This window comes from Chenopodium album, chromosome 25, assembly GCF_948465745.1.
Source record: "Chenopodium album chromosome 25, dcCheAlbu1.1, whole genome shotgun sequence".
NCBI lineage: Eukaryota > Viridiplantae > Streptophyta > Magnoliopsida > Caryophyllales > Amaranthaceae > Chenopodium > Chenopodium album.
In genome coordinates, this window is record NC_137858.1 from 33,277,310 (window position 1) to 33,293,946 (window position 16,637).

The 16,637-nt window shown below is 34.2% G+C and overlaps 1 protein-coding gene across 1 annotated transcript; it reads right to left on the bottom strand.

Annotated features, from left to right (window-relative positions):
* Positions 1–15,262, bottom strand: LOC145615475 (synaptotagmin-2-like). Its single transcript, XM_081670549.1, has 12 exons — positions 14,736–15,262; positions 14,265–14,363; positions 14,117–14,167; positions 13,903–14,026; positions 13,153–13,271; positions 12,924–13,025; positions 12,556–12,630; positions 2,907–2,983; positions 2,387–2,633; positions 1,949–2,299; positions 418–549; positions 1–303 (listed from the first exon to the last, which is right to left on the bottom strand). The coding sequence occupies exons 1-12, from the start codon at positions 14,844–14,846 to the stop codon at positions 175–177; spliced, it is 1,617 nt and encodes a 538-aa protein (XP_081526675.1). The 5' UTR covers positions 14,847–15,262; the 3' UTR covers positions 1–174.
* Positions 15,263–16,637: the final 1,375 nt, after the last annotated feature.

A 16,637-nucleotide genomic window follows, 5' to 3' on the forward strand; every position in this document is an offset into this window, starting at 1 on the left:
TATTAGGAAAAGTATACTCAAAATATTAAGCACCAGATTTTATTATTTATTTCACAAATAAACTCCATTAACATATTAAATTTACAAAAAAAAAAAAAAAAATATGGGTCTGAATGTTGATCTTGTTTCATATCCAGGAAACTTCAAATAGCCTAGTATCATAATCTCAAGGTCCTAAGAAGTTCTCCATTGCAATTCAATCTGGATGCGGCCATTTTTCGAGTCAATGAGATTGTAACTTTGATTGATTCTTCTATTACTCACCACATCCGCAAGATTAATGTCAACATATCCCAGATTTTCCTGTTTGCAAGTACAAGGGTATGAGAATTATGGTAATTTAGAGGATCTTTTACAGCACAATGGGTTCGACTACATGAGCCAGCATGAAGCTGAGATGAATTACAATGTGCATACCTTTGGATGAAGTAAACCTATTCTGGATGAGACACTATGCACTTCCACGTGCAGCTTATCATCATTTGGTGGTTCCTCCAACATAAACTCGAATTCCTCTTCCCATCTAGGATCTCTATTTTTCTTTATTGTCTGTCAAAATAACAAAGATAATAATGTTCATAATCGATGAGAAAACATAGCAACAAACAGCAAATTCCACACATTTACCACAAAGTAATTTTGCTCATCCAGGTGATCAATTACATAGCATTCTGTGTGGACACTGAATCACATGTTATCATCTCCATTGTATATCATCTACTATAATTTGTAAGGCTTTTGTTCAATCTCCTCAACCACATTTTGCAGGAAAATACACTTCTATATCATTTTCTGCAGTATATTTGTGTAGCAAAGCAGATGCTCCTATGGGCGTATTTGAGTAGTTTTTCAAGTAAACTTTTAGTGTTTCGACATATATATAAAACTAATTAACTATACTGATTTCAAACATTAGTGTTGGGCAAAGTGCTGAACACCTAGTCACTTAGATTTTAGGTGCAAGGTAGTGACTATTTCCAAAAGGCTTACAAATCTAAATTTTGGGATATGGTTTTCGAAAGCTACCAAAGTCTGTTTATGTTACAACTTGAGCAGCAAATAATGCTGAGAGTACCAACATTAGCCAAGTACTTAGACAGCAAATACTCGTAACTAATTTCTAGCTTAAGTTCCAATAGCTAAGTAACAACTTATTTTGCTAATGAAGCACTAAACAGATAAAAATCAACAAATTATAAAGCCCTGAAAATTTCGTTTTTAGAACCTTAAAGCTGCAACATTATAAGATCTCTATTGATCCAGTTATAAAGACATATGACTACAGAAGATGAGAGGTGAGCAATGATAGCATTGCTAGAAAATTTTAAATCACAAGTCATAACCAACCTTCACCATCTTTTTCTTTGGAAATTGCAAATTTCAGATGAACCTAGGTAAGATTATGCTATTTTTTAAACCAAACCAGGGATTCTCCACTGGAATACATTAGGTACATGGATATCTTGGCAAGTTGGCATCCAATGATGTCCCTAATCCAGCCAAGAAAGGCGTATTCTTAGTCGGGCTCTTGGCACCTACCACTCCAACATGCCATCACTTACCTTCTTTAAATTTGTGCATAACGAAATTAAGTAGCTATAAACATGTAAATGAATTGAACAAGGCTCTAGTTCACTTCACAAAATGTGAAAACTTTAATAGATAATATATAACAAGACACCAACCCCACCCCCCCCCCCCCCCCCCCCCCCCCTACTATTCATTCCTTATTGAATCTGTTTCTTTTTCCAAACCAACTACTGACAGTATGATAGTTCATGTCTTACATTAGTTACATATTTAGATGCTATATAATGAAGAGATAATTTAAAACAGCTTTTACATTAGTTACATATTTAGATGCTAAGTGTAAATTATCCAGTTTAGCAGTACGAATATGGAAATAAGGAAGCACTTAAAGCTTTTACAGAGTTGTTTGGTGCCGTACCTTAGTCTTTCTTTCTTCGCCTTTCAATATTAGGCGAACATAAGGATTTGTGTGGTGCTTTCCTTCAACATCTTGAGCTTGATGGACAGTGACTACAAGTAAACCACCACCATCAGGTGTCCCTTCTGGAGCCTTCTCAACTGTTCCAGAATCCTCAGGATCATCAGGCATCTCATCCTCCTTAAATGGTTTGTATGTAACTTCTAGAACAAGCTGTCCACGTGACTTCTCATTCCGAACATCATCAGGATCCATGCTTTTCAGGAGCTCCAAAGTCAAGACTTTTGTTTCTTCTGGTGTAAGATCTTTCACCGGAACAACATTTATGCCCATCTTTTCATGGCTGCCAAACTAATTTGCAAGAAGGAAGACCCAATTATGTTAAGTAAATTTTTATTTGTAAACTTTAATTAGCAACATTAGCATTCAGTTATATACCTTTTCCCAGTCAAAGACGAAGACCTCTAAAACTTGAGTCTGTGGATCTCTGATGGACATACTGAATTCTTCATTCCACTCAGGGTTCAGATTCTTGTACTTCACAGTAGTTTTCTTTGAAGGAAGCTTATCCTCTGTAAGTTTCAATTTGACATATGGGTCAGATGCTCCAAGAAGATCTTTCTTTTTTAGATTCATAGCTTTCACAACCTTGACATGTATTACTCCAACAGGTTTCTTCCTAGCCCTGTAAAGTTGGAGAAAGCACATTATATACAAAACAAAGGTATGCAAACATGCAACCACTAAGCTGTAAGAAAAATAGATATACACAGACAGAGAGAGACAGAGATCAGGAGAATGATCCTAGGCATACTTACTTTCCACTTTTCCAGTCACTTACTTTCCAGACACTTACTTTTCAGTCACATACTTTCCAGTCACATACTTTCCAGTCACTTACTTTCCAGACATATAGAAAGAGCTACAGAGAAGAGAAGAGAAGAGAATAGTCACTTACTTTCCAGGATCCAGTATAGGTATTTCAAGGGTCTTAGGCCATAAGTACATGTTGGCTACCTGTTCTTTAATTAATTCCTGCACACAATACATAAGTGGTGAGAGATGAAATGTATTTAGAAAAAAAGAAGGTACCAGAGTAGAGCTCAAGGAGAGTATAAAATGTTTCCAAGTTTAAAAGATATTTAGGGATCAGGAGAATGATCCTAGGCATACTTAAACAGTATTCAAGAATGAAGTTGCAAAGGAAATAAGTTGATAACCCCTATAACAAATTTCTAGTTTGAACCATCAATCAGAAGAGATCAGTCTATGATCAGATCTGGTTACTATATACCAACACGAGGGGTGCATCATTGTGGCTACATGTTGGGAATAAAGATTTAAGATATTTCTCTTACTTCAGTTTTAGGTGCAATAACTTTTATTAGTGGATAGACTTGTGCCTTGCCTTAGTCAATCGTTGTCCTTTTTAGTTAAATAGGAAGGAACCAATTAATTTTCTTTAATTCTATATAATACATACATGTCAAAAAGAAAAAAAAAAGGACTTGAGTAGTGATGCAAAAATCACTCGATCAATACAGAAGGAACCAGGAAATCACTAATGTATTTGTTTAGGAAGAAAGGACATCCAGAAATCCATATATTTGCAACAGCAAGACTGGTGAATAAGTCAATTTTAAGTCGAATTGAAGATACAAACAATTTAGGGTTGCATACCCCCACCTAAAGAAGGATTTGATTGAAAACTAGTTTACAACTTTGCAAGTTGGAAGTCAATATTGATACCGTGGACTTCATTGGATGAAATTATTGGCCCAAGTTTATTGAAGCAGCATTTTGCCAATACAAATGTACACGCCTTTGAAGTTTAAAAAAAGAAAAAAAGGTTACAACTCTCTCTTTATTTTTATTTTTTGTTTGTTTGTTATAACAGATGCAAGAAAAAACAAATATTGAATGTCAAATCATCAAGAAAAACACACAAATTTATGTGGTTCACCAACAACGTGTTAGCACCCAGAGTAATAGTTTTATTGATCTTGAGGAAAACAAAATACATATTCAGAACAGATTTGAGACCAATCACCGAAAACAAATACATTGTCTCTCAAATTTCTAATGTTACTTCTCTAAAAACTCTCAGACGAGAAATAAACACAAGGTCCACTCAATCTTAATTTGTGCTTGAAGATCAAAAGGTCTTTATAAAGCATGTAACGGGTCTAAGGGAAAAAGGTAGGATGATACTTATTGGAAAATGTGAGAGACGAGTCAGATGGGAGAGTAATATTCCGCAACAACAACACAATCAAATGCATGTCAAAACAACCTCTCTTAGCATCTAACCACCCCAAAACGCCAAATAAAAAATCACGAAATACCAAAATAATTTAATTTCCTCTTTTCTTTTATCTTTCGCCCTCTTTTTTCAAATGTAACCCCTTGTCTTCTTATTTTTCCAAAACTCTATTTGTTCATTTTTGTTTTTAATTTCAAAATAACTTAACTTCCACCGAGAATCTCCTTCATACATCAAATAGAATATTAAGCCAAATAAAAGTCACTAATCTAAAGATAAAGCACTCCCCCAAGCTAGGCTAGGGAATTGAGGCTAATGGCTTGTAATATGGCTAATTCAATGAAGGGTAAAGCTTAACATGGGTAGCAATTTGGGAGCAAATGTACAAAAGCTTACTTCTGGAATGCTCAAATTAAGAAAAAGAAAAGACCTTTATCATTTCAATCATGCACCCATCACAACCAATTTATAAAGAGACTTAAGATAAAATCAAGACCATTGTTACACTAAAAACTATCACACACACAAAATTATATTGTTAAAAACGTGATAGTTAAATTTCAAAACCTTACATGGCTTGGGTCTACAAAATTTCAACCAACTACCTAGACTCAAAAGAGCAAAACATCTTACCAAAAACCAATCAATCACATGCTACATTGCCACGTAGTTATCAACGTATAAAGTACACTAGCCGAAATCATAACTTAGTTGAGAAGAAGCTCAAAGAGTCTTATCTAATCCGTACACCGTTCGAAGTCAACCATGCAAAAGAGGCATATGAAAGCATAGAAAGCAAAAGCAAAAGGAAATAACTAAACTAAGAAAACAATACATGTTTTTCGTTACACATTAAATCCCATCCTTGACAGACTATACAAATTGTGAAACACCTATGAAAAACAATAAAAACTACACTATGAAAGCATTGAAAGATAAGTTTCCCTTCACTATGGAAAATAAATCACGTAAGAGAGTGAAGAAAGAAAAGTTCATTCAGGAGCCTCATCGCCCGAACGGGTGTCTATTGGAGTCTCAGTTGTTGTTGGAAGCTATTGTCTGTTGGTGAAGAGAGACGACCACCGAATCAATGGTCTGGAATCGTTGCTCCAAACAAATTTAATGATCAATGAAATCTTGAGCAAAGGTACCAATGCTATCCATGAATTCCTTAAGCTCCCCCCTATAGTGACTGGATTTACACTAGACCCCTGACATTGTGGTGAAAAGGGTGGGCGGGAATTATCCCACGAAAAAGAGTGTTGAATTTCTTTGGAATCGATTAAAGGTAAAAGAGCCTAAAAGGTGACTTGTTATGTAAATCGCTTTGATGTCGAGAGCACGCAAAAACAATAAAGCATTTGGTGTACCGATACGAGTCTAGGGAGCAGGAAACATATCATAAGGAATCGGGTGGGAGTCCTCCTCTACTTCAACCTTCCATAGAAGCATATCCATCTTGAATATCATCAACCAACCATATTGTTCCATGCTCACATGATCAAGGAGAGTATATTTGTTCAACTACTTGAAGGAAGACAAATCAATCCCTACATGCTTAGCAAAGACAGTTCGGAAGATCCCCACAATGACATGCCCTTTTGGCTTGCTTCTCTCCACAAGAAATGTACTCCCTCTGTTTTTTTTATATGCATCAGTTTAATCGACACATTTGCCGAGACGCAACTTTGACCATTAATATCTTTAATTGTGTATTAGTAAAAATTGTAACAAAATTATATTTTGAAACTAGACATAATGAAAAATCTAATGATATATTATATAATAACATTTAATTATTTTTTATAAGTGAAAAAATTAAGTCAACTATGGTATGTGAATAGTGTAATTGTCAAAGTGATGCATATATAAAAAAACGGAGGGAGTATTAATTTTCCAAAATCACGTTGCCTCATCTGTCTTAATTACAACGTAAGAACCACTAAAGCATCTTGAAATAACTAGTAGCAATTTGCCCCATCTCCGTATTTTGATAGGATGATAAGGTCTCTCCAAAAGACCTTTTGATGTACTTTGGCGGACAATGTCGAAGAAAGATATCCCACGAAGGTATGTGGACCTGGTGAAGGATATGTATCGGGTGTGTCAACAAATGTGAGGACATGTGGAGTGTTGACAAAAGATTTCCCTATGACAATAGGATTGCATCAAGTGTCTGCATTAAGTCCTTTTCTTTTTGCAACGGTTCTAGATGAAGTACCTAGGCCAATTCAAGATGAGGTTCCATGGTGTATGTTGTTAGCGGATGATATCGTGTTGGTGGATGAAACTATGGATGGGGTTAATGCCAAGTTGAAGCAATGGAGGCAAAGGTTGGAATCTAGAGGGTTTAAGCTAAGTCGGAGTAAGACTTAATATTTGGTATGTCGATTTGACCATGAGTGAATGCTTTAAGTATCTTGTGTCGATCATCCAAAAGAATGGTGACATTGATCTACATGTGGCCGATAGGATTAAGTTGGGGTGGCTTAAATGGAGAGCGGCCACTAGAGTGTTGTGTGATGAAGCAATCCCTTAGACCTGAAGGGAAAATTCTACAAGACTGCATAAGACTAGTATTGCTCTATGGTATAGAATGTTGTGCTTCTAAGAAGGAGCACATTAAAAAGATGGAGGTTGCAGAAATGCTTATGTTAAGGTGGATGTGTAGGAACACCATAAGAGATAGAATAAAAAATGAGGTTACTCGCAGCATTGCAGATGAACTAAGAGAAAAACGCTTGCGTTGGTTTGGGCATGTAAGACGGACACCCGAGGATGCAGCGGTTCGAAGAGTGGGACCATGGAGGGCTTAAACGAGGGAGAGGGAGACTGAAAGTGACTTAGTCAGGAGTTAGGAAGGATATAAGATATATGGATTTGCATGAGGATAAAGCATTGGGCCGTAAAAGATGAAGGAGGAAGATTTATGTCGATGACTTCACGAAATAACCAAATTTTGTTCATGTTAGTCAACCTTTATTATGGGATCAAGGCTTTGATTGATTGGTTCCATCATAAGGCCGCTAAAAATTTCATTGATCTTCTTTGGCCTTATTGTGTTTTCCACCCCATCAAGAGAGAACAATATATATATATATATATATATATACACACACACACACACATAGGGTAAGGCTCTCGTGAAAATTTTTCTTATGTGATAACACTCTTTATGTTCTAAATTTTTACTTGTATGTTCTAAATTTTAAATCTGATATTTAAAACTTTTCCTTAGGTGTTCTCAATTAAATCAAATGTTCTAATTTAGTATTCATATATTCTAATCCATAAATTAGTTAAATTTGATGTCATAAATTTTAAATAACTTGTTCCAAAATTTTAATTTATAAGTTCTAAATTTTAAAACGTGTATTCTAAGATTTTTAATTATATGTTTCAGATTTTAAAGTGTATGTTCTATTTTTTTACACGTATGTTCTAAATTCTTTTCTCACACTTTCTATATTCTATATCAGTTTGTACTAAATTTTTATTCGCATGTTCATAATCTTAAATCAGATGTTATAACTTTTACTCATATGTTTAAAATTTCATAAAGCAAATTTAATAAATTTTTAATCACTTGTTCTAATTCTTAAATCAGATGTTCTAAACATATTACTCACACAAATGTTCTAAATTATTACTCATATGTTCAGCATTTTAGTCTGAGTTATATGTTCTAAATTTAACTCGCATGTTCTAAATTTTTACATATGTTCAGAATTTTAGTTTGAGTCACATGTTCTAAAGTTGACTCGCATGTTCTAAATTTTTACTCACATGTTCTAAATTTTTACTCATATGTTCTAAATTTTAAATCATTTCTCATATAAGTATGAATTCTCACATATGAACCTATTTTCACCGGATCCCTCCCCATATATATATATATATATATATATATATATATATATATATAGGTTAAAGCTCTCGTGAGAATTTTTCTTATGTGAGAATTGTTCATATGTGAGAACACTCTTTATGTTCTAAATTTTTACTCGTATGTTTAAAATTTTAAATCTGATGTTCTAAATTTTTCCTTAGGTGTTCTAAATTAAATCAAATGTTCTAATTTAGTACTCACATGTTCTAAACCATAAATTAGTTAAGTTTGATGTCATAAATTTTAAATAACTTGTTCCAAAATTTTAACTTATATATGTTCTAAATTTTAAAACGTGTGTTCTATGATTTTTAATTATATGTTCCAAATTTTAAAGCGTATGTTCTAAATTCTTTACTCACACTTTCTATATTCTATATCAATTTGTTCTAAATTTTTATTCACAAGTTCATCATCTTAAATCAGATGTTCTAAATTTTACTCATATGTTTAAAATTTCATAAAACAAATTTTATATATTTTCAATCACTTGTTCTAATAAATCAGATGATCTAAACATATTACTCACACAAATGTTCTAAATTATTATTCATATGTTCAAAATTTTAACTTGAGTCACATGTTCTAAATTTTAACTCAGTTCTCATATAAGTATGATTCTCACATATGGACCTATTCTCACCGGATCCCTCCCCTATATATATATATATATATATATATATATATATATATATATATATATATATATATATATATATATATATATATCATCTTCAAATCTAACAAAGTGGCAAGAAACTCCAAATCTAATCTAGTAAACCTCTTCCTTCAAATTAAGGACTTTAAACCAACTGCACTTCCAACCAATTGCTTGTAAACAATCATCAAATCCAAATTTCTTATGATCTTCATATGAGTAAAGAAGTGTTGACATGATTTTTTGGCCTTAAAGTGAAAAGACGTGTTCTTGTTGAGACTTGCTCAACCTTGAAAAAAGGTAGTGAGTGGGAGGAAAGTGGTGCGAGAGGTGAATGGAGGAGTTGTGTAGTGGTGTGGTGGATGTTTGGCCGTTTGGGGGTGGGTGGGGGCATTCTCAAAGGTGGAGCTCTTACTTTTCATTGAGGGTTTCTTATTGGTGGAGTGGATCTTATGGGTGCAAGTGGAGAAGGGGTAAACTAGTTTTTGTAGTTCTCATGGTGCAATTTTACAATAAGTTAAGACTAGATATAGGCTAAATATAAAAATAATTGTTAAATTGCACCATGAGGACCACAAGATCAACTAGTTCCCACTTGAAATCTACCTTACACCCATAAGATCTACTCCAACAAAACGAAACCCTTAATGAAAAGCGAGAGCTCCACCTTCAAAAAAGCCCCCCAAACTACCACAAACACCCACCACACCACCACACAAAAGTCCTCCATTCACCTCTCCTACCACTTCACCTCCCACACACCACCCTTTTTCAAGGTTGAGCAAGTCTCACCTAGAACATGACTTTTCACTTGAGAAATCAAGACAACACTTTCGTTACTCATATGAAGATGGTAATAAAAAATTGTAGTTGATGATTGTTTATAAGCAATTACTCGGAACTGTGGTTGGTCTAAGGTCCTTAATTTAAAGGAAGAGGTTTATCTAGATTTGGTTGTGGAGTTTCTTGCCTCTTTGGTAGTTTTTTAAGATAATGATATATTGTTTTCTCTTGATGGGGTGGAAAACACAATGAGGCCAAAGAAGGATAATGATTATTGAGTGGCCTTATGATGGAAACATTAGTCCCATGAAATGTGCTTCATTTTGCGGTGACAAGGATGACCTTAGATTTTACCAAAAGTTCTTTTGGAGAGACCTCACAGGTCGGGTCGGTAGGATTGGAAAGTTGGTTCTACTAAGACTTTTACAATTGTAAAATCGGTGCCTTGTATATTACATCGCCTACTCCTACAAGCGTCTTATCAAGAAACGGAGATGGGGCAAATTGCTACTAGCGATTTCAAGACGCTTTAGTTGTTCTTACATGGCAATTGGGACAAGATGGGATAACATGATTTCGGGAAATTCCTAATTGTTGCATTTCTTATGGAGATAATCAATCCAAAAGAGTCTATTAGCATGGTTGATTCCTTACTGTCTTTGCTAAGCATATGGAGATCAATTTGTATTCCTTTAAACAGTTGAACAAATATACTCTCTTTGATCATGTGAGCATTAAACGGTGATTGGTTGATGATACCCAAGATGAATATGTTTGTAGGGAAGGTTAAAGGAGAGGAGGACCCTAACCGGTCACTTATGCTATATTGCCCACTCCGTGGGCTCGTATGGGTACACCAAATGCTCTATTGTTTCTACATACTTACAACATCAACCCGATCATACTCATACGGACAGGTGTTCCCTTTGCATAGAAAATCATTTTTTTGGCTCCTTTACCTTTGGCCAATGACACTCCAAAGAAATCCAACTCACTTCCTCACCCACCTTTTTCACCACAAAGTGAGTTTCAAGGGGTCTAGCGTAAATCCAGTCACTTTAAGGGAGTTCAAGGAATTCATGGAAAACATTGATACCTTTGCTCAGGAGGTCATTAATCATTTAACTAGTCTGGAGCTACGATTTCGAACCATGGATTCGGAGGTCATCGATTCGGAGGCTACCATTCTCATGAAAACCCCCTCAGATCCAACATAAACCACCCAAAATCACCACCAATTCGAAAAACCCACCACGAATTGAATTTCTTAAAAGTTGAAGAAAGAGAAAGAAGATCTCAAATTCATTAAACCCACTACAAATTTTTTTGAAAGTTGAAGAGAGAAAAAAGGTCTAAACAAGATGAAGAGAGATAATGAGATTGAAAGAGGTGAGAGAAAATATGGGGGAAGATGAATGCAGATGAAGATGAATGGAGATGGATTTAGGTTACTTGAAATCTTGAATTGAAGATGAAGAGTAGATAATTAGAATGGGTGGTAATTAGTGATAAATTAAATCTGATTATAGTTAGTAAATAATGTTTTAATTTTTTAAATAAGGGTAAGATGGTCTTTTGACCAGGTTTTTTTTTTACTAACAGAGGAAAGAAATTTTTTGTTGCACAGCAGCCTAAAAAATTCAACCCTCCATAAACGGAAATAAATTTTTTTGTTGCACATAATTTTTTTGTTGCAGATAACCAATAACGGAGATAGTAATATTTATTGTCAAATTGAATATCAACCCTCCAATGATGTATTATGTTATATAACATATATAATCTATTGGTGAGAGTGAGGGAAAGCTTAAGTGGTTAGAGCTTTCTTGAATAAGATCACCCCTTTACATTTCGCTTGTTATACTTTTGCAATTTACATTCATTGGTTCTACTTTTCTCCTTATAATTTATACATATAAATTTAAAAGAAGAACCAAAACCAACGCAACAATATAATTACTCCCCCACTCCATTACTTTTAATTAACCAAACTTGATATATTTATTATTTTTTAAAAATAATTACTTTCCATTATTTCTTTTATGTTTAATTTTACTTCTATAATAATGATATAGTAGAATATTAATCTACGATTTGGTTGAGTCATAACCATGATTGATGCTTAATTAATTATGTTAAATTCTCAATTTCTTGTGAATTGTATACGTGATAGGAGAAATTCAAGGAAAAAGATATTGAAAAAGATAAAATTATTTAATAAATTGTGATTATGGTAATGAGTAGGATTTTGTTAACATCCTATCACTCTTTATTTAGCATAATTTTGTTAGGATTTTGTCATTACTCTAATTTGAGCATTTGACACAAATTAACATTTGATTATATATCATAAAACAATAAAATATTCTTAAGCATTCTTATTTAAGAAAATAATAGGTTTTGCAGCTCTACTTATTTCCTATATAATATTCTACATATTTCTCAATAATTTGACCATATTGCCCATTATACTTCTGCTACCTCCAACATTACTAGTTTATTTGTTTATTTGTTCATTCTTAAATGATTGTGCCTTTGGGCCTGTTCACATTTACTGAACTAAGCTGAACTGAACTGATTGGAGCTGAGCTGAATTGAACTGATTAGAGCTGAACTAAACTGAATTGAGCTGAATTAAATATTTTATGAGAGAGGGAAATTAAGTGCTGAACTGAAGTGATTGGAGCTGAACTGAACTGATTGGAGCTGAGCTGAACTGAACTGAAATTAAGTAAATGTGAATAGGCCCTTTGCCAATACTAGATTAGGGAAAATTAGTATTGTTATTATTCCATTATCTTAATCATAACGATAGTTGGGTTTTGATGGACGTTGATTCAATTGAGAACATGATATTCTCCACAGGACAAGGTAAAACAAATTGTGAGGGAAGTTATTGCGCCGGTTACCAAATTCCACGGGGCTTAATGTTTGTTATCAGAAGAGTGCTCATTCCACATTCTATCGCATAATGAGAAGAATAAAGGCAGAGGTAAAAGAAGACAAAAACATACCTGAACAAATCTATACAGGCCTGGAATCGCCATAGCATCTGCACCTAACAACTTCAAGCCGAAGTCGACATGTGGCTGCAGATTTCCCAAATCCACAATTCATTTTGTGAGTCAACAAAATGTAAGGACAACATTCACAAATAACAAACAAATGTCAATTTGTGGTTCACAAGACAGACAAGGGCAAGCCTCATCAGTTGAACAGTAGGAAGTATTTCTAGGAAGTGACTTTTTTAGAATAAACATTGTGATTCCAAAAATAATGTACATAATTACATAAACCCTTAATGACTTAACTAGCAAGAGGACTATTAGCCTCCAGGTAAAAATGCTCAGGGTGAAGGTACCAGGCACTTGAAATCACCTACCTTCTCCATAAGAGAAACATATATATTGGCAAAGCAAGGAAATGCTGGCACCAAAGGCTTCAATGTAATACGAGGATGAGCAAACACTTGCAAATCGACCACCTGAAGCATACGAGCTATATTAACTTTTCTGATGGAATCAAATGCTACATTAGTCTGCAGGTAGTTAAACAGCACAATTTGAGGAAGGAGAAAAGAGGGAGGAGTTGCCTTCTGGATTTATTAATACCTGCACAGTGGCTTTCAATCCAAATGCTTTGACTGTCACATGAATGTTAGGGTTCCCTGCCCATTTTAATGCTGGTTCCATAATCAACTCCTTCTCTTCAGTAGTGTATACCTTCATTCCTGATATGATTTCAGGAAAAATTCACTGATACATTTCAGGGAATATTAAACAAGCTACACTACAATCTCAAGATTGGTAAGCTCAACAAACATTGACTCATGGAGCAATTCCAATATTATATGCCTTGTAAAAGATTCCTTCCATTATATAGAATGATAACATAAGCTATCATACCACCTTAAGCACATGTACAATCAAATGATCTACAAATGCTTGCATGAAATGTAGCAATAAATGTACAAGGGTAGTCCACAGAACACTCTCTTCAGCAAGATCACCCTTCTCCCCTTAAGGATGATCGAAATTGTACACGATATCTGACCATTCTTCCAGCATTCTATCTTAACTGCAAGTTTGACGTATAATGAAAGCTCATTGTAACCTGTGCAACGCATAACTTCTATTGTTTTCATCTCAACTGCAGAACCGACATTCACAAAGTTGCATTGAAACATTTTGTTCAACTTATATGTCTGTAAAACCTGATTCAATTCCTGTATTCCTAATAACTGAACTAGAATTTTCACTTATTTCCAACAAGCAATCCAAAGTGAAAAATACTTGAGGTACTATGTCATGTTTTACTATACATGATGTACATACATTGCAAGAGAGAACAAGTAATCCAACCTTGGAAAGTAGGAGGCAGGGTGCCTAAGCTAAGTGTTTCAAAGTCAACTGACTGAATTTTGTACTTTGGAATTTGCTCAGCAATAATGGGCTTTGATATCTCCCTTGCAGTCTTGCAAATTGCCTACAAAAATCATTTAGTCGATGACATAAGATTCGACAGGAAATTGCACCTGAAAATAATTCTAAAACAAATTGCAATGACGGTAAGCACCTTATCAAGATAGGGCCACATATGCTGTATGAACTTGTTAAGCCAATCAACCTTCACAAAAGCAAATAGAAATTAGCTTCATTTATGAGTATAATAACCCAAAACGTAGGCAATTTAGTATAATAAGGATCTGAGAACGAGCACATACACGATCAAAGTCCGGATTTTTAACCCAAAGTGGTATCTCAGGAAGCACTCTCAGCAAGTCCTTGGCATCAAGATCAGCCAACGAACGAACTTCAGGATCCTAAGAATCAATTAATTAAGATTCAGATGAGTGTGTAGTCAATCCAAAGCTAAATGGATCATAAGTAATAAAGCATACACAAACATCATCAGCAACAGTTCTACAAATTTTTGTCACATTGCTTGATGAAATTTTCCTGTAGTGAAAATTTAGACTTTATACAACTATTACTCAACCCCACCAATATATATATTACATGTTGAACAAGATTAAATTAATTTTCGGAAATTGCCTTAAATTTATGCAAAGCTTATATCACTAATAAAAAAAAAAAAATTAATTTGCAGTATTAACATAAATAAATTAGCATTTCTAATCAGCAAAACATTGAAAAATTGCAGAAAATTAAACAGAGAAAATTTAGAGACAAACCTTGACATCAGTAGACTGGAAGAAAATGAAGAAGTAGTACCCAATTACAAGCCCAACACAAGATCCAAATCCAAACCCAAAAACACTCATAATTGTGTTCAAAAACCCCATTTTCGTAATCACCTTCCAAAATACACACAAACCCAGAAATTTTCTCCCTTCAATTTGATCAAATCAAGCAAACCCACATAGGAAAAAATGGGAATACTAAAAATTGAACCAAAACCCACCTCAATTTTTACAGATTTCAATGCTCAAATTTTATAACATGAACAGAATCTCAAGAAAAAGGCACTTTACATTATCAATTAAGGAAGATAGTATACATATTAAGGCCCATTAACCAGTTACTAGTAATAAGTATAACACCCACTCATATTCCTCAAAAATTGAAAGGGAAATTTGATAAATTATTGCAGGTATTAAATCGTTCCACGTACAGTTGGTGAAATTGGATTTAGCAAAAGATTGGTCGATTCAAAAAAATTGGTGGGGACATTGATTTCAATGCTAAGCAATCCAAAAAATAATTAATTAAGGGAGCTTAGTCTTACTAATTAGTGTATAAGGTGAGAGATGGTTGTGACAAATATAAATTATGATCGTGATTAGTGGATAGAAAGATTGATTTGCAAATCAGAAAACTACAAGTTGGCGTAGTATGAGTGGGGTTGACCCCACAATTTTTTATTTCTTGGCATTTTTGCAACTTGCTGTCGGCATTATACTTTTTGAATGAATTCAAACATTGTACTCGAACGAGTAACTAAAATAACGGATGAATTTTAACTAAAAGCATGTGTCATTAAAAGGTCAGCATTTTTAACTTACTTTTTTTTGTTGTAAATACAGTATATAATTACGAAGTATATTATTGGTGAAAATTTGTTTGGGCCTTGAGCACTTGGGCATAGCCTAGATCTTAGTCCAATTAGAGAATGACAAAAGATATCTTTTTGGTGAACCCAAAACTACTAATCGAATTCATTACTCCTAAACCACTAATTCATTATGTAATTCGTGGTTATTTCATGTATTATAATTGTGAATGGTAATCATTATTCAAATCTCGCATAATAATGATTGTGCATGACATTCATGATTCAATTATACTTTTTGATGTTTTGTACTACGTATATTATTTTTTTTTTTTTAACCGAAAACGAAGATATATATTACTAGCCTATAAGGCTAAAAAGGTTCACTACAACAAAAGAGCAAGGAAATCTAAAATTACCAAAACTAATGAAAATATTGGTAGTAATAGAAACCTGTTGTAACATAATAATACATCCAAAAAGACAAGAGCTAAAACAAAGCATATTATACAACCTAGAGATAGAGCATAAACTATGAAAGCAGTAAAGATTCAAAGTTTTGATAGAACATCCAAAGCAGCGAGAACATAGGACAAACACTTCATCTTGAAGACGAAGAAGCACCAAGATCAGTATCATAGATGGGTTTGGCAAAAGGAGGAACAACAAAATGATCCTTATGCCCAATACTCATCTCCATTCCGTAAGCAGCCAAACTATGAGCCAGCACATTGTTTTCTCTAGGAACATGCCTAATAAGAATGTTGCCATTGCCACGAAGAAGGTCATTCACATCATTGATAACAGCATAAAGTTCATGGTGAGGAACATGATCAACAGAATTAAGAAGCTTCTTCAAATATTCGGCATCAGTTTCTATTTCAATCGTCTTGATTTCGAAGTCTGCTACAACATATAACCCTTCCCGCATTGCAAGAAGTTCAGCAGCAAGAGGAGTCACTGCATTATACTTGCTAGAAAAGCCGAAAAACCAAGTACCATTAGAGCGTCTAATAACACCACCTCCAGCAGCATCTTCAGAATGCTTCCAAGCCCCGTCTGTATTCAGCTTCAAATAACCATC

What these genes read in the sequence shown, in the direction of transcription:
- LOC145615475 (XM_081670549.1), bottom strand. Translation starts at nt 14,846, where the DNA reads ATGGGGTTTTTGAACACAATTATGAGTGTTTTTGGGTTTGGATTTGGA. An exon ending in ATGTTTCTCTTATGGAGAAG is followed by an intron (nt 12,631 to 12,923) that starts GTAGGTGATTTC and finishes GGAAATCTGCAG; the next exon opens with CCACATGTCGACTTCGGCTT. An exon ending in TAGGTTTACTTCATCCAAAG is followed by an intron (nt 304 to 417) that starts GTATGCACATTG and finishes ACTTGCAAACAG; the next exon opens with GAAAATCTGGGATATGTTGA.